The 19379-nt window shown below is 37.6% G+C and overlaps 1 protein-coding gene across 1 annotated transcript in view; it reads left to right on the top strand.

The window, feature by feature from the left end:
• The window catches only part of COL14A1 (collagen type XIV alpha 1 chain), a 222717-nt gene that overhangs the window by 45293 nt on the left and 158045 nt on the right, over positions 1 to 19379 (top strand). Inside the window, exons 6-9 of the mRNA XM_019642088.1 lie at positions 11301 to 11456; positions 12301 to 12420; positions 13648 to 13812; positions 16517 to 16678. Coding sequence (XP_019497633.1) covers positions 11301 to 11456; positions 12301 to 12420; positions 13648 to 13812; positions 16517 to 16678 — 603 coding nt within the window. The remainder of the gene's footprint in view (positions 1 to 11300; positions 11457 to 12300; positions 12421 to 13647; positions 13813 to 16516; positions 16679 to 19379) is intronic.

Genomic DNA, 19379 nt, shown 5'->3' with positions numbered 1-19379 from the left:
AAAAAAAAGGAAGCAACGAAAAGTGTCTGCTACAGTCAATAAGTTAACTATACGTATTAGCCAGGGTTCTCCAGAGAAATAGAGCCAATAGGATATGTGTGTGTGTGTGTGTGTGTGTGTGTGTGTGTGTGTGTGTGTGTGTGTGCATGTGTATATATACACACAGAGGGTGCCAAATGAGAATCTTTTTAAATTTATTGAAATTTTTTTGTGTGGCTCTCTGTATCAATCAGGGTCCTCCATAGAAGCACAGAGCCAATAGGATATGTGTGTGTGTGTGTGTGTGTGTGTGTGTGTGTGTGTGTGTGTGTGTGTGCATATGTATATATACACACAGAGGGTGCCAAAAAAAGCATACACATTTTAAGAAGGGAAAAAAAACTGTATTAAAATTGTAATACTCCATATATATCAAAAACAAAAGATGACTATAGTAACGTTTGACTCCTGCAATTGCAAGAGGTGCTCAAAGTGGTTACCCTCAGTGTAATTTTAATATTTTCCATTCTTAAAATGTGTATACATTTTTTGGCAACCCCTGTGTGTGTGTGTGTGTGTGTGTGTGTATGGGGGGAGAGAAAGAGAGAGAGAGAGAGAGAGAGAGAGAGAGAGAGAGAGAGATTTATTATAAGGAGTTGTCTCATGTAATTATGGAGGCTAAGAAGTCCCAAGATTTGCAGTCAGCAAGCTGGAGACCCAGGAGAACCTATGGTGTAAGTTTTAGTCTGAAAACTGTCAGGCTCGAGATCCAAAAAGGACCCATGTTTCAGTTTGAGTCCAACGTTTCAACTCAAGACAGCCAGGCAGGAGCAGACCCCTTTTACTGAGCCCTTTTGTTCTGTTCAGGTCTACAATTCAACCTGATGAGGACAATCTGCTGTACCCAGCCTACAGTCTGAAATGCTAATCTCATCTAGAAACAGCCTTACAGACACAGGATAATGTTTGTCCAAATGTCTGGGTACCCCGTGGACCAGTCAGGTTGACACATAAAATTCACCATCACACTATATTGTATATTTCTAGGAAGTAGAAAATTCTGGAAAGAAAAGTAAAGTAGAATAAGGGAAGAGAGTAATGGGAGTGCTGCTTGAGTTGGGGATGCTTTCAAAGGTAAGACTCCACCAAGACTGGACTAAATGGAATATAAGCTCACTCTGATTAACATGAGCTCCAGGTAAACTGAAATCAACCCCCTGCTCCCCATCTGCTAGATGGACAAATTGTAACATTAATATGACTGATAACTGGTGACCATGTTGCAATTTGCGAGGACACCTTCTGTGGCAGTGCTGGCATGGTATGATGGAAAAGGCATATAGGAACAAACATTCACAAGACCTGGTGTCCAGGTGTGGCTCTGCCAGTCACCACTAAGCCAATCACTTGTCTCTCTGAACCTCAATTTCACTTTCTGAGAACAGAACAGTTAACGGCTCTCCACAATAATGTTGTGAGAATTAGAATGTGCGAGTGTATTGAAAAACCCTCTTAGAACCATTGAGCTCTTGGCAAATGTAACATGAGCTTCACTTGAAAAAAAAAAACAAAAATCTTAAGTGATGCCGCTGAAGTCAATCTTGGAAGCGAGCTCTTAGTTTGAAAACTTGAACTTAACCCCGCGGGTGACTTAAGTGAAAAATTGTCCTGTGACCACAGTTTTCCTTCAGATGTCTTAGTTCGTGAATGGTCCATCTACATACTGTGCTAGTGGCACAGGAAAAACAATAATAATTCAAAGCCACTAAATGAATCAAACTAATTCTGGTAAAAATCACTGTGAGATTTTTCTGAATGCATATTAAGATAATGTGAGTTAAACTAGTGCGTGCTCTCCTCTCATTCGGCTTGGCCTCCAGCATTGGAAAGATATCAAGGAAGACAGGCAAATCTGATACAATCTCCCTGATCCCAAAATAATTGTAATCCACTTCCCCAGGGTAGTAGTGGAGCAGGGCCGGAGGAGAGACTACATTTAATTGATCCATCCTGGTTCATTTTTCGAATGCCCTGCTGGAAATAGGAATTATGTGAAAAGAGGAATTCTTTTTTAACAACATAATTCAATGTAGTGCACACTAATCGATGTGCTATGTGCCAAGAGCTGAGCCAGACAAAGGGGATATCAAGATAACAAATTTATTACCTCTCAAGGAGCTCAGTCTAGTTTGGGAGATAGAAATGGAAACAGATCACAACAGCCCAGTGTTAGTACAACAAACCAGTACAACAAATGCAGAGGCAGAAAAGAGGGGGAGGTAATGAGTTCCATCTGAAGACTGTTGGAAAAGCTTCAGGGAGCTGATGAAGGGTAACCTGGGTTTTGAAGGATGGATAGGAGTTTACTTGGCAGAAAAAGGCTACTTCTGTCAATTTTCCCTTTTTATTTTCATTAACTTTTTTGGTGAATACCGTTCTCCATAAATACATTGTAAATATTTGTATAGGAACCAAAATTAGATCTTTAATCTGAATGTCATTAGAACAAAAAGAATAATATGATATAAAAGAAAGACTTTTAAGTTGCTAATTTCATATCATTCTAAGTAAAGTTGCACCTACCCCCCCAAGTAAAACTACTGTTGATATCACTTTATTTTTATAAAGCACTAAAATATCTGAGCTCCCATTGTTGTGCTAGAGTTTGTTTACTCTCACTAAGAATTTAAGCTGTTGAAAGGTAAGAACTTTGTTGTGTTCCTGGTTGCACATTACAGTGCTTGGTATATAGTAAATATTAAATAAACACATTTTTGATGAACGGATACATGTCACCCGGAAAATAGTTGCATAATACCAAGTTAATAAACAGACATTTAGAGTAGGCTGATGTATACTAATTCAGGCTATTTGAATAAACTTCTTTGCAATACCAGATTTTGTCATGATGTTAGTCACTGGTGAAATTGGTATAAAATTATTGTTAAGAGAACACTTTCACATGGACTACTGAAGTCCTCAGTGCATACATATGGGAAGGGAAAATGTTCTAGGTGGATAACTAGAGATGCTTGTAAATGGCACACACTCGCTGTGGACACAGCAGGGGCCAGTCCTGGGGAGATGCCACTTCATATGAGAGACCTTATTTTCCTGCTTTACAAATTTGTATAATGTTGAGGGCCTTACTGAAGTCTGTAGAGCCCTGTGGTTAAGAGCATAGAGTATGGCAACTAATTGCTTGGGTGCCAATCTCAGATTTCCCACGTTTTTGCTGTGCGGCACCATGGGCAGCTAACTCACACAGACTGTGTGTATCATAGTTTTCTCCTGCAAAGGGGCTGATAATTATGGTCCTTGTCTCATAGAGCTGTTGTGAGGATGAAATCAACACATAAGTGCAGAGGGCTTCAGGTGTAATACAGTGATGTTCGTAACTCTCAGATATGGAGTGTTGGTGAATTGTTAGCTTTCCCAGGCTGCCTCATCACGTACCTCTAGAACAGTGGTTCTCAACCTGTGGGTCGCGACCCCTTTGGGGGTCGAACGACCCTTTCACAGGGGTTGCCTAAGACCATCGGAAAACAAAAAGATATTGACATTACGATTCATAACAGTAGCAAAATTCAGTTATAGAGTAGCAACGAAAATAATTTTCTGGTTGGGGATCACCACAACATGAGGAACTGTATTAAGGGGTCGCAGCTTTAGGAAGGTTGAGAACCACTGCTCTAGAGGGTTCAGAACATAAAGGGAATTGTTCCTTCTGATTCTATCTGTGATATCAGAGCTTTTGTGATTTAGTCCATATTTGGGGTGATTTCTTTTCATTGTGGTCAGCTGCTTAGCCTTTTTATTTATTTATTTATTTATTTATTTATTTATTTATTTATTTATTTATTTATTTATTTACATTACCTGTATTTACAGAATTGCATTTCAGGTAAAGTCCACATTGAGCCAAGAGCCAAAATACAGTTCAAGAAGTAATTTTCTCTGATCCTTTGCTTTAACTTTAAATACAATATTGAGGGCAAAAGTTTTTTTTAATTTAAGATAATTAATGATGGGATATTGTTTTAACAATAAAAGCAGATATACTTACCCCTTTTAAAAGCAGTTTTATGTTACATTTGGCTGCAGAGTTTTACACGACAGTTACCTGGGCTCTCAGGGGTGTCTGGCTTTTCACCTCTTGATTCTTTGATGCATTTTAAGATGCTTAATGCTTTCTTTCTGATTGGTCTCTCTCCATTTAAGAATGCTGAAATGGTATTAATAACATTTGCCAGTAGAAGGAGATAATTATTTGTCATCAGTGCTGAATCTGGGCTCTTATTTTTAACAAGATTCAAATATAGTCAAAATCTAATAATAAATGAATATATTTTTATTAGTTTCAGGTGTACAAAACAATGTAATAGTTAGACATTTATACCCCTCACAAAGTGATACCCCCCAATCTACTGCCCCTCTGACAGCGTATAAAGCTGTTACAATTCCATTGACTCTATTCCCTATACTATACTCCATATTCCGTGACGATATATATATTAAATTATAGTTGACATTCAGTATTATTCAGCTTCAGCTTCAGGTGTACAGTGCAGTGATCAAGCCTCTACCCCATCCATGATGCGGTCTCCCTAGCAAGACATGTGACCATCTGACACCCTACAAAATATTTATAACATTATTAATTATATTCCTCGAACTGTCTTTCATGTCCCTGTGGCAATATTGTAGTTATGTATTTATGCTGTCTAAGCCCTTCCCCTTCTCCCTCATCCCCACCCTCCCATCTAGCAACCCTTGGTTTTCTCTCTATATCTCTGAGACTGTTTCTGATTAGCTTGTTCATTTATTCTATTCTTGAGATTCCACATATAAGGGAGATCATATGGTATTTGTCTTTCTCTGTCTGACTTAAGACACTGAAGAGAGAAGTTAAAGAAGATACAAATAAATGGAAACACATACCATGCTCATGGAAAGGAAGAATTGATATAGTTAAAATGTCTCTACTGCCTAAGGCAATATACAGATTCAACACAATTCCTATCAAACTACCAAGGACATTTTTCACAGAAATATAATATATAATCCTAAAATTTATATGAATATATATTTTAAAAGATTCACTATAGCAGCTGGAGTTATATTTGAGATATGTGATTATTGAACTTGAATGTGGCAGCTTTGAAACTACATTTTGCCCCAAGTATTTGAATACATGTCTGCCTCTGCAAAAACTGTTGACAGGGTAAGCATGCCACACGCTCAAGAGTTCTACCTACAGTAAATCTTACCGGAGGTGGACACACTGTATTTGTACCTGCTGTGGTGGAAACAGCCCTCAGCAGCCCTGTGTTTAGATGTATGAGGTCCAACAGTTAAGTTTGGGAATATGTTGCAATGATGTTGCTAACCTTTTTTGATATTGGAGGGATTATTCATTATGAATTTGTACCAGCTGGACAAACAGTTAACCAAGTTTACTATTTGGAAGTGCTGAAAAGGCTGCTTGAGAAAGTTAGATGGCCATATGTATTTGTCAAAAGAGAATATTTTTGTATTAGTTATTTTTACCTTTATAAAAATATATCATGCTAGTAACAACCTTTTGGGACTCATTTTACCCCTCTAGATATTGGTACCCACCAAATATCTAAGATTTTTGTAAGATTTTTGTTGCTAAGATTCATCAGATGGTTGCGTTTCAATGTAGCTTATTTATTTTTGCTCTTACATAAAATTTCATTGTATGCCAGTTACTGATCCACTCTCCTATTGAGAGGCATTTGAATTGTTTCCAGCTTTCTGCTATTGTCAACAGTGCTACTATCAAGCTTCTACTTGCTTCCTGTTGCATATTTGCATGAATCCCCTTTGGGATAGCGTTGTAGAGTTGTTGGGTGGCAAGACAGGTGGATATTCAGCTTTAGGAGGAAATGCCGAAAAGGTGCTCCAAAGAATCTGCAACAACTTACATTTCTACCCACAATGCACAAGAGATTCTGAGAGTCCATATCTTTTCTTATGCATGGTATTATTAGACATTATTTTTATTATTTATACTTTTTTTTTTAAAGATTTTATTGGGGAATTGGGGGAGGGTAACAGCGTTGGGGAATTGGGGAAAGGGAACAGGTAAGTTGCTGTCCTTTTTTTCTTCAGTCTAGTTGTGGAGGACGTCGCTTCACTGGCCCATGTTGGTATTATCATTGCGCTCTTCCCGGGTGAGGCATATGGGTCACCGACCTCTGGACGGTCGCTCATGGTGGCTCACGGCAGCTCACACCGGCTGCCAGCCACACACGGTAGCCCATGGCAACCCACTGCAGCAAGGGCTGCAGCCTGCGCTGTTGCCAGCAACTCACGGGCAGCCCAGATCCAGGGTGAGCTGTTGTTCACCATTTTAGCTGTAGAGGGCAGTGTCACTGGCCCTCATGTGGGATCCGAACTAGGAACCTGCTGCTCAGACCTGGTGTCCCAAGCCAGCTCTTAACCAACGTGCCACTTGGCCGGTCCTTATTTATACTTTTTAAATTGACCTTTTATTACAATAAGTGTTGATACACAAAACCTATAAGGAATAACAAATATCTGTGTACCCCTTTACCCAGTTTCCCTCAGTAGTAATATTTTCCAAAATTTTAGTGCAATATCATATCAGCCTCTTGACATTGACACAATACACTCATTTGTTCAGATCTCCCCATTTTTACTTGTATTCATTTCTCTGTGTGTTTATTTACATCTATACATTTTATCTCATGTGTACGTTTGTGTAGTCACAAGTACGGCCAAGATGCTGACCAGCTCCATCACCATAAAGATTCCCGTATTGCTCTTTTACAGCCACACCTACCTGCTTCCCACCTGCCAACCACGAAAATCAGTCCTCGACTCCTGACAACCATGAAAATCACTCCTCAATTTCTAAATTTTTTTTCATTTAAAAGGTGTTATATTAGTGGAATCATGAAGTAGGTAACTAACCTTTGGAAATTATCTTTTTTCACCAGGATAATTCCCTGAAGATTCATCCAAGTTGTGTGTGTCAATAGTTTTTCCTTTGTACAACTGCATAGTAGTGCATGGGATGAACACACCATGGTTTATTTAACCATTAGCCTTTTGAAGGACATCTGGACAAATTTCAGTTTTTGGCTATTATGAACAAAACTGCTATGAACGTCGGTGTCATTGTGTGTGTATGTGTGCATGTAACTTTTCATTTCTCTGGAATAAATGTCCAAGAGTGCAATTGTTTGGTTTGTATGGTAATTTTATGTATATTTTTAAAGAAACAGACAGACTGTTTTCAGAGTGGTTATATGATTTTATATTCCCACAAGCAATGTGTGCGTGATCTAGTTTCTACACATACTTGCCAGCATTTGTTGCTATCACTGTTTCATTTTTGGTATTTTGATAGGTGTGTATATTGAAAACTCCTTGTGGTTTTAATTTGTATTTTCCTGATGGTTAACAAAGCTGAACACCTTTTCACATGCTTATTTTCCATCTGTATGCCCTTTTTGGTGAAAAATTTGTTCACGTCTTTTACCCATTTTCTAATTGGGCTGTTTGGTTTTATTTAATAAGGAGTTTTTAGAGTTTTTTTATGTATTCTATGTACTAATCCTGTGTTGAGTGAGTGTGTGATTTGCAAATATTTCTCCCAGTTTGTAACTTGTCTTTTCATCTTCTTCATACGTGCTTCCGCAGAGCAAAAGTATTTTATTTTGATAATGTTCAGCTTATCAACTTTTCTTTTTATGGGTCTGTGCTTTTGATGTCAACTCTAAGAACTCTTAATCTAGCCCCGATTCCAAAGATTTTCTCCTAAAAGTTTCATAGTTTTACTTTTTACATTAGTTGACCCACACTGAATTAATTTTGGTATAAGGTATATGTTTTAGGTCAAGTTTATCTATCTGTGTGTCTATCCTGTCTATCATCTATCATCTATTTGCATGGATGTTCAATTGCTCCAGCACCATCTGTTGAAGTACTTTTGTACCTTTGTCTAAAATCATATTTAGATTTGAAATCATATAGTTGAGCATATTTATATGGGTCTATTTTTGGCTTTTCTGTTCTTTTCCATTGATGCATGTGTCTATCCTTCTAAAATAACACACTATACTGATTATTATACCTGTATAGTTAGTAGGCTAAATATCTGATAAAATGATTCCTTCCACTTTATTCTTTATCATGATTGTTTTAGCTATTCCAGGGTCTGAGCCTTCCCATATAAATTTTAGAATAAGCTAATCTATGTCTAAAGAAAAAGATTGTGTGAGATTTTGGAATTGCATTAAACCTATAGATAAATTTGGGGATAACTGACATCTCTACTATGTTCACTTCCAATCCATGAACATGGTAAACCTCTCCATGTATTCATTTACTTATGTCTTCTTTGATTTCTTTGATCAATAGTATAATTTTCAATACACAGATCATGCACATTTTAAGTATATACCTAAATATTTCATTATCTTTGGAACAATTATAAATGATATCAAATTTATTCATTTTTTTTCCATTTGATTGAGCACAAGTGTATCTCATTGTGATCTGTTTTTTTTTTTTTTATTACTGTGATCACCGATGTAGTTAAAATATTCTCCTCATTTATTGGCCATTTATTTCCTATTCTCTGAAGTATTTATTGTTTTTTATATATTCTTGATACTGACTGTTTTTTAGTTTTTTATATTGTACATGTCTTTTCTCATTTGTAACTTCTCTTTTCATTTTTCTTAAGCTATTTTTTGATGATCAACTTTTAATATTTTAATATCATTAAATTGATCAATATTCTAGTTTATAGTCAGTTAATTTTATATTTCACTTTGGAGCTGTGTAGAATTTATATCTCCACGTCAAAATGACTTGAATGAGCTAAATAAACAGAACCTTTTCTTTTTTATTGGAAACAATTTTAAAATAGAATATACCTATTTTCATACTCCTAAATAAGCAAAGAGAAATTGTTCCCTTTCTAAGGCCTTATCTATTTTGTACCCAAACAATTAATTTAAAAAATGAAATAGTATTCCCAATAGTTTCAGAAGAGAAAGAAAAACTACTCTCCATTTGAGGTAAGTTTCCCCATAGAATAATGAGGGAAATAGACTATTAAAGCTTTATAAGACTTCAGTTTTCTGTGATTATTTCCAAAAAACAAATAAATTTCTGTCCCATGACTTCTTGCAGTATTGTGTTTTAGAATATTCCAGCGTGGTATTTTGTATGTAGTTATTAAGGAAGGAAGACTTGGTGTCCCGAAATATAATATATCAGCTTTGGAATGAATTGTACTCTATAGCTTCCATGTTTGTGTGAGTATTTCATTGGCAAATACATTTTTTTCCCCATTTGGTAAAAGGACCTAGTTATTCTACACATATTTATGCGTGGTGGGGGATGGGGGGGAAACCAAGGTCCTTTTAGCAAAATGTGGCCTGCTAGGTGCAGAGACATATTAAACTGCCTAACCCAATCAGAGTAGTTGAAGTGTCCCCCCTCCAGAAAAAAAAGTATATTCATAAATAAATTGAATTGTTTTAATTGCATAAATTATATTTCAAATATTGTTTTATATTCATTTTAATGTTAGCAAACAAAGTAAGGATGTTGAGCAATTTCAAGAAATTGACATGGACACAAAGGTGTGTGCGTGTACACACACACACACACACACACACACACACACACACACACACACACACTATTCATGGTCTCCAGTCCTAATATGAAAATTCAGCAAAGGTAAGCAGTTCTTAGAAGCACAAACTACAGTATGAAGCAGTGGTACTAAAGGTATTAACAATGCCGTGCAATTGTTAAGGGTTCTTAAACACAGTAGGAATATTCTAGCATTTTTGGCTCTGTGTGAATGTAAGTGGTGGTTTTCACCTAGTCAATCGTAAACCTGTATATTGTATCAGACAGCCTCCTCTTCTGTTGCAAAGATAAACTGTTCTCCCCTGGCATCTTCCCCCACAATCACTGCAGGCTGGGGCTTCCCCTGAGGATAAAGCTTAGAGTAGTGCCGCTCCAGGCACTGGCATCCTTTTCTAGATCCTTATTCTGAAGCCTACTCGTGCCATTTAAAAAAATCAATTACTTAAATGATTGAAAGAGACAAAAATCTGATTTTCACCTAGACACCATACACTAGTCTCCCTTTGTTGAGGGTTTCACTTTTCATGGTTTCCGTTTCCTGCGGTCAACTGTGTTCCAAAAATATTTCACCAAAATTTCCAGAAGCAAACAATTTGTAAGTTTGAAATGGTGTGCTGTTCTGAGTAACATAATGGAATCTCCCATTGTTCTGCGCCATCTCGGTCCACCCCACCCAGGACGTAAATCAGCCCTTTGTCCAGCGTCTCCACACTGTAGACGTCCCCCACCTGTTAGTCACTTAGTAGTCATTTAGGTTGTCAGATCGACTGTCACTGTATTGTAGTGCTTGTGTTCAAGTCACCTTTATTTTACGTAATGACCCCAAAGCACAAGAGAGGAGCACTGCTTGCAATTAAGATATGTCAAAGAGAAGCCTTAAACTTGATCGATAGGTATGTGTGTACAGGAAAAAAAGCTTAGTGTGTGTGTGTGTGTGTGTGTGTGTGTGTGTGTATACACACCATATGTATATATGGTTCAGTACTACCCGTGGCTTCAGGCATCCACTAGGGGTCTTGGAAGGTATCTCTCATGGATCAAAGGGGACTACTGTCTGCAAAAGAATTTGAATTGGGGGAAACTCTTGGGCCCTTTTCCAATCTCCTTCTTCCATAAACCCTTCAGAATTTAGCAAAGGCCTGCGTGGTTTTTTTCTTTTGGACTAAATGCATTGCTCTGACTTTTCCGTGAATTCAGGAAGCCCATATTTCTCTTCTATCATTTCCTGTAGCATAGACTTATCAGAACAGGAGAGCCGCCCCTGCTTCCTGGCTGTCTTCCAAATCTCTGCTCCCACACTGATGTTGCTCAGACCTTTCCTGGAAAGAATCTACAGGCTGAAACCCAAAGCTGGATGATTTTGCACAGACACTACTTTCTAAACTGCAGGAGGCTCGAGTTGCCAGGATGGTGTGAACCTGCCAATGTTTTGCTAACTATTTCCAGAGCACTGGCTCTGCTGCCAGCTGTGACCACAAGTTTTTTTCCTTCCCTAGTACAGATGCATTTAAGAGAAGGGTTGTAAAAATATGGTTGCCTTAATGGGAACTTTATAGTGTTCTTAGCACTAAGTTATCTGAAAGACATGAAAATAGACTCAGTCTTTTAAAAGTTCCAACAGTAACACAGATGCTTTTCTGGTTTGTCCTTTGCAGAAGAGAAATTTTTCTGTCAAACTCCAGCTATTGCTGATATTGTAATCCTGGTGGATGGTTCCTGGAGTATTGGAAGATTCAACTTCAGACTGGTTCGGCTTTTTTTGGAAAACCTGGTGACAGCATTTGATGTGGGCTCAGAGAAGACACGAATTGGTACATCTTCTATTAATAACTGCAGTCGGCTGTCAGTGTCAAACTTCTGGGACGCTTCTTAGGAAATTTCAAAAGCTCTTTATAAAGTGGCTTTCAGAATTATAGGATCAACTGTAGTGATGTTACTGCAAGTGCGAGTTTGGATCAATAAATATTCCTACTAATTTTTGCTATGATAATGTCATTCAATTAATTATGGAACACATTTAAATTTTCTGGAAGTCAGAATCTTCTCCGCCTAATGATAATAATAATGACAGCATTAATAATAATAATAGTGTTCAAGTTACAGTTCGCAAAAGTTTTCATTTAAAGGAAACAGCCGAATCCAGTGAAATGTTGAACTAAAGAAAGTGGAAATTGGAAATAGCTTTATAGTACAAGATAATCTTTGCCAAATTAAATCTATCTGTGATAAAAAAACAGGTAAAAAATGTTGTAAACCTTTGAGCAACATATACACTTTATTACTTAAGAATCTCATAGTTCTACTTTTACATAACTATTAAGGAAACTCCTTCCTTTGAGAATAAAAACCAACCTATAAATCTAAATCTTTTATCTACAAATACAATCAGACTTTTATAAAAACATGCTAAGTACCTGCTAATTAGGTAGTCACTTCTAAATGGCTAGAAAATAAAGTACATTTCCCCAGCCCCCAGATAATTAATTCCCCCAATTAACTCCTTAAATTGATGCCACAAATCCTTCTTGAAAGTACATAGTGAGGCAGAGAAAAAAAAATCATTGCAAGGATGAGGCCCTTCGTTATTCTACTTTCTTGAATAATCCACTAGATATTTGAGTAACTCATCATTTCTGGGTGGCCTTTGTCTTCCAGGCCTTGCACAATATAGTGGCGACCCCAGAATAGAATGGCACTTGAATGCCTTCAGCACAAAAGATGAGGTGATTGAAGCTGTCCGAAATCTACCATACAAGGGAGGAAATACGCTAACAGGTATGTTTTGGTCCGTCCTCATTTTTAGCAACATGTTTTGCAGAAGCATGTTTCATTACTGCAGACTGCTGCTTTGTCAGGCTTAGGGTAGTATTTTTAAAAATCAAACTAGCATCTACCATTCTTAGGTGGCTCTTTTCCCAAACTCAGCTTTAAGAATGAAAACCCAGACATCTCATTCCTTTTGCTATGTGAATATAACATCCCAGGAGGGGCTTGGTTGGCCTAGAAGAGAAGAGATGAATCCTTAAGGCTTCAGGAGGTGTCTTAACCATTGCCAGTTCTGTTTCCTTCCTGTCTTTTCATCTGTTTTCTCCTCCAGCCACCCTGTCAATGAAAAAAAAACAAAAACAACAAAGTCCTACCTTATTTTCAAAGAAGGTATTTTCTTTGCCCTTATCCTGCAATCAGTAGTTATGAAAACATTTGTTCACTGGTATTTTTGATAAAGGAAGAATGTAAAACTATTTAGATTATAATTATCCCAGGCACAGGGATTATCAAAGGCTTGAATTAGTGCATGCTATTTCCTTTCACAGGCACACAATGTAAATACTTAGTTAAAACAATGTAGATACTGTCATTGACTTTTATGTAAACCACTGAAATCCTGATAATTGCTTTGCCAATTTGAGGTATAATCTAATGGGTTTTTGTTACTATGACAACAAATATATTACACACAGATACTATAAGGATATTGCAGTAATTTTTTGTTTTTGTTTTTCTGGGTGAAAGGTGTCATACTCAAAAGTTATGAGTTCAAGTATTATTTTGGATTTGCCCTCACTATCCCTAAAAAAAGAGAAAAAAATTATTATTTGTTCTTTAGACCATCATGAACAAAATTGAAAATGTAATGATAATATTTGGAACAGTTGTTATTGGGTAGGTGGTCTTGCTTTATCCTAAATTATAAATATTTAGATTTTCTTGTAACAGATCTGTCAACATTCATTGGCCATGAATTCAATGTTCTTTATAAATGCTAGTTTCTGAAATGATGCAGTATTCAGTTATTTTTATTACTTCCCTCTGGGTGGATTTTAGGTTTTCATTCGATCTGTCAAGGAAGAGGCCGTTGTAGAAATGAAGATGAAAGTTAGCATCTAATAAAAACCTCTTTAGTTCAATAAGTTACTCATCTTGTGGTTACATTTTGCAGCATTGGAAGGCTTTTCCTTAGAGGTGGTTGGTTTGTGTTTATTTTTCCTTGTTTTCTCCTAGGTCTTGCTTTGAACTACATTTTTGAAAATAGTTTTAAACCAGAAGCAGGATCAAGGACTGGCGTATCCAAAATTGGCATTTTAATCACCGATGGAAAGTCCCAGGATGATATTATTCCACCATCCAGAAACCTTCGTGAGTCTGGTGTAGAGCTGTTTGCCATAGGTATGTGTTATTTATGGTCCTGTTTCAGCAATGGGCCCAGACACATGACCACTTAAAACAATGAGTAAGCAAAGTGCACTTCATGGAAAACCAGGAGAAGTGAACACTTTCTAGTCTTGGCTGTCATCATACCTGGTTATATAATCTGAGCCAACCTTCTTACATTTAAAATGGAAGTGATGGTTACTGTCATGTATCTTAGGATGTCTCTCTAGGTGAGACACCATCCATAAAATGTTGCAAAAAGAATAAAGCTAAATGGTTAGGTACATATATGTTACCTTTTAGTTATTCAGGACTTTTCTCTTTCATATCACATCATAGCTAACTCTTCTCTGGTGAGATACGGAGAAACAAATTGACCATTTTCATGGAATTAAGGTCCTGCAGCTATTTAAAGAATGTATACACTTCTAAATATGCAGTATTACTTCTTTGAAACTCACCCTGTTATAAGGTATCATTAGGGTGGAAAAGGCTGTGTATGTCACACATTCAGAATCACTGCAAAATATTGAGATGAATGCACCTTTGCTCTTGATTAAAATGTTTACATTTTATTTGGCAGTCAGAAGGTTTTCTATTATGTAAAGATCGACAAAACAGAAACAAGCCCTAAAACAAGACACAGTTCCTCTGACCCATTCCTAGACTTGCTACTCAAAATGTGGTTTCTAGAATATTTCACTCAAGAAATATTTGCTGATCTTCTGTGTGCCAGGTGTTGTGGTGGGTGATGGGCAGAAAGATAGGCAAGGCCAAATGCTTAGTAAAAAAATTCCTTCCAAGTCATGAGGAGCATTTCCTCTTACCCATCTGTTTACAACCAACTGTTTTGTTTGGAAAGGAGAGAGAGAGAGAGAGAGAGAGAGAGAGAGAGAAAGAGAGAGAAGAGAAGAGAAGAGAAGAGAAGAGAAGAGAAGAGAAGAGAAGAGAAGAGAAGAGAGAGAGAGAAGAGAAGAGAAGAGAAGNAGAGAAGAGAGAAGAGAGAAGAGAGAAGAGAGAAGAGAGAAGAGAGAAGAGAGAAGAGAGAAGAGAGAAGAAACAGATAGATTTGGGACTTTCTTCCCCAAACCAATGTTATATAAATTCAAACTTGTTGGCTTCAACTAAACGCGGTGAGAAGCATTATCGACCTGAAGCTCGTTGCTTTGGCACGCGCCCATGTTATTCTGTTATTGTGTGGACCCAGATCCAACTGTGCATTTTAGAAGCTATTGCAGAAGCCCTTCAGGCAAAAGACATCAGGGAGATTGATTTAATTTTCAGGTTTTACTTTACTGTCCTTTTCTCCAACAAAGGAAATCCCTGCGGAAGACTTAAACTCATGGGGGATTAATTTATGTGTTTACTCTCCGTTTTGCGGTCTTGTTAATAATGAATGGATGCGTTTTTAAGGAAAAGTTTAAGGGAACTCAGATGTGATTTGGACTTTTTTTCTCTGGCAATTACCTGAAAATCAGTAGTATTTATTATCCTATGACCCCCCCTAAAGCAAATAGTTGAGAGACAACCAACGCTTTGTTACTCAGTGTGTTGAGGTTGGAAGATACATCGAATGGCACAGGCCAGGCATCTAAGAAGTAATTCATGCTGCCCCAGGTCATGTCTCTTCCTTACTTCCGTAGGACCTTTTTAAAAACACCCTTAGATGATTGCGATGTCAGGAATTTATGAAGAAGTGCTCCTTGTTTGCTGAAGCCTGGGGAAGAGAAATCTACCTTTACACCCATAAATCCCAACTCCATGCCTCCCTTTTTGTATTTCTAACTTCATTAACAAATATTTACTCATTTTAATGTGGTCTTCTGAGAGGTAGCGTGATACAGTGGTTAACAGCATGTGACTTTGGATCTAGACTGCCTGGGTAGACTCCCCGCTGCACACTTCCTGGGTTGTGTTTTCCTCGAGTAAGTTAATTAACCTCTCTGTGCATCCGTTTACTCATCTGTAAAATGGGAGAAACAGTCATGCCAAACTCACAGTGTTGGTTGTGAAGGTTAAACGTGTTAATCAACAGAAAACCCTGAAGTGCTTGGGGCATAGTAAGCACACTCTAAATGTTAGCATCCACGGCTAAGATAGACTGGAAGAGTCGCACGAGGGCTGAGCTTATTCTGTATCACTCTATCCTGCGCTGTATTCCAAACACCCAGTCTTGAGCTTGACCTGAGGTAAGGAAATTCAATAAATATTGTGAAGAACCAGAGTTCGCCAATTCGCATGAACAAAATTGCGATGGTTACTCTCCAGCCAATTATACTTGAGTATGCTCAAAATTGTTCCCCAAGCTTTCCCTGAATGCTATATAATAATAATAATTATTATTATATATTATTTTTATTCTAGCAATATCTCTCAGTTTAAGTAGGCTTATTTTATCGAAATTGAAACTTGTTTTGATAGTTGAAAATACTGGTTTAATGGTTTAATTACTATCGCTTCTGCACCATTCATGCAAAACAGCAGTTAGTTTCATCAACACATCTTCCTGTTAAGATAGACCGAACAAAATTCAGATCAGCCATTTAAAAATGATTCTGAAGGTGACGTGTAAAAAAAGCATTGAGCAGAAGATATGCCTCATTCCAGTAGCAGGTGCTTCAATTGCTATGGAGACCAATGGGTTCAGGCTGGGAACACGACAGCTGCTTTTTCACTTGGGCCTGAATGTCATGACCCTCCCTGTTGTTCTCCATGCAAGGGGTGAAAAACGCGGATGAGAATGAGCTGCAGGAGATTGCCTCCGAACCGGACAGCACGCACGTGTACAACGTTGCAGAATTTGACCTGATGCACACGGTTGTGGAGAGCCTGACCAGGACTGTCTGCTCCAGAGTGGAAGAACAGGACCGGGAGATCAAAGGTGAGTGACCCAGAGCAGTCCTTCTGTGCCTGTGGGTATGACCCGAGCAAAAGCCTCTCGTCTTACTGTTTTTCAACTTGACTTTGTAAATAGAGTCCTCCATTCTCCTAAGACATGAAATCATCAGAATAGAAAAGGGAATTGTTGGGCGGCTCTGTGAGGGAGGGGTATTTTAATCACTTGGATAATTTTCTCCACAGTGTTGCATTTAGACCATCATGTTTTGTTTTGTTTTTAAATTAAATTTTGGATTTTGAGATAATTTTATATTCGCATAAAGTTGTAAGAAATAATGTGGAGAGGGATTGAGTAAACATTTCCAGTTTCCCTTGGTGGTAAGCTATTGCAAAACCAAAGTACAAGATCCCAGGCAGGTGCTAGCACTGATGCAGTCACGTGGCCATACATCATTTGCATCCGCAAAGGGTCATTTCTGCGGTCCTTTTATAGCCATGCTCACTTCTATCCGTCCCCCAACGTCTCCCTAACCCCTGAGAACCACTAATCGGTTCTCCATCTCTAAATATTTTTCATTTTGAAAGTATTATATAAATGGAATTATGCAGTATGTAACCTTTTGGGGTTGGCTTTTTTCACTCAGGGTAATTCCCTGGAGATTCATCTAAGGTGTTGCCTGGATCAACAGCTCTTTGTTTATAATGCTGTGTTGTATTCCATGGTATGGATGTACCAAACCTTTCACCCATTGAAAGACAACTGCGTTGTTTCCATTTTTTTTAGCTGTTAAAAATACAGCTACTATGAACATTCATGTACAGGTTCTTGTGTGGACATACGTTTTCATTTCTCTGGGATATTGCCCAGGAGTGCAATAGCTACATCATATTGTACTTGGCATGTTTAGTTTAGTTTGAGTTAACAAACTACCAAAATATTTTCTAGGGTGGCTGTAGCATTTGACATTCTCCCCAGCAATATATGAGTGGTGCAGTTTCCATGCATTATCACCAACATTTGTTGTTGCTACTTTTTTTTTTTTTTAATTTTAGCTGTTCTGATAGGTGTGTATGGATATCTCATTGTGGTTATAATTTGCATTTCTCAGATGGCTAGTGAAGTTGAACATCTTTTCACATGTGTATTTTGTATCTGTATATCTTCTTTGGTGAAATACCAGTTCATATCTTCTGCCCATTTTTAAATTAGACTTCTTTTGGTTTTGTTTTTTCGTTTAGTTTTTAACAGTTGAGTTTGGAAAATTCTTCATTTATATTCTAGATATGAGTCCTTCGTTGGATGTGTGGTTTGTTTCTATCTTCTCTTACTCGGTAGCTTGTCTTTTCATCCTTTTAGTAAGGTCTTTTGCAGAGCCCGTTTTTAATTTTGATAAGGGACTAGGTTGAGCAGCCAAGCAGTAGTTTCCTGAACAAATTTCTCTGAGTTTCTTAATGAGACTGTCTTACAGCCCAGCATTTTCCATGGGGGAAAAAAAAATCTCTACGTGTGGTTACTGATAAAGCATGTAATCAGCTCCTGGTCAGAGTTAGTGTACAATAATTATGGTTTCCCCCCCCCCAATATTATGGTTACTAAAGTCCCCTCAGTAAGTGTCCCTAGAGCAGGAGTGTCAAACCGGTGGCCTGTGGGCCGCATGCGGCCCTTGAGGTAATTTTTTGTGGCCCGTGATGCTCTGAAATAAAATGAAAATAGAAAAAATTGTTATGAAGAAAATAGCGCTTAGGGGAGATCGAGGCAACATCATACACACAATTCCCTTGTTAACCCTTTAACTACTGAAGACGAGTATACCTGTGGCCCATTGCCTTTCCTGGGGGCCTGTGGGCATGTATAAACGCGCTGACTCAGTTCCAGCGACGTTTGGAAGCGATATGTCTGCCACTCTCAGTGTCACGTAATGTAAACTGATCCCAATAGCGAAAAGGTTAAAGAGCACTCGGGTAAAAAAGAATAATTTTAGTTTTATAAATACATTAAATAAAATAAATGTTTAAATAAAAGCAATTATATAGTGTTTTAATTATTCTATCCATATTCCTGAATCCTCACTTCAGAATATAAATTTAACAAAATTTGTAAATGTGATGTGGCCCATGTGAATCTTGCCTGTTGCACCAAATGGCCCATGTTTTAATTGAGTTTGACACCCCTGCCCTAGAGGATAAGAAATTCTAAAGTTCAAGAACCTTGCACTTGACATGTCTTAAATCTTTTATAGAATCATTTGCTTTAACATATATGTGACACACACAAAGAGCTTACACAGTGTCTAGCTCATAGTGGGCATTCAGTATGTTAGTTATTTTCTTGTATTTTTACTTTTATATATTGGCCATCTGTTGAATTGATGTCTTCAGTGTAGAGGTGAGCCCTCTGATGCTTAAAAACACAGGCTCTGGTATGAAGAAGTGCAAGGACCAGTCTCAGCCCTTAGGCTTACTAATTGTGAGACTTGGATGAATTAGTTAACTTCATTGTGCCTTGGTTCTCTCACATACAAAACTGGGAAGAAAAATAGTAACTACTGAGAATTAAATGAGATAATACTTCTAAAGAGTTCAGAAGAGTACCCATAGATACACGCATGCCCAATTCATGCTGTGTTTTTTGTTTTTTACTATTCTATAGCAATTTGGTTAAGAAAGTTCCTTAGCGTCAAGGACTATGTCTTTTTTAAGTTTGTGTCCTTAGAACCTAGCATCGGGATTAGTACCTAATAGAT

Source organism: Hipposideros armiger, unplaced genomic scaffold (assembly GCF_001890085.2).
Source record: "Hipposideros armiger isolate ML-2016 unplaced genomic scaffold, ASM189008v1 scaffold_65, whole genome shotgun sequence".
Classification (NCBI taxonomy): Eukaryota; Metazoa; Chordata; class Mammalia; order Chiroptera; family Hipposideridae; genus Hipposideros; species Hipposideros armiger.
Note: the sequence above shows the minus strand (reverse complement) of the source record. Positions and strands in the feature narration are given on the sequence as shown.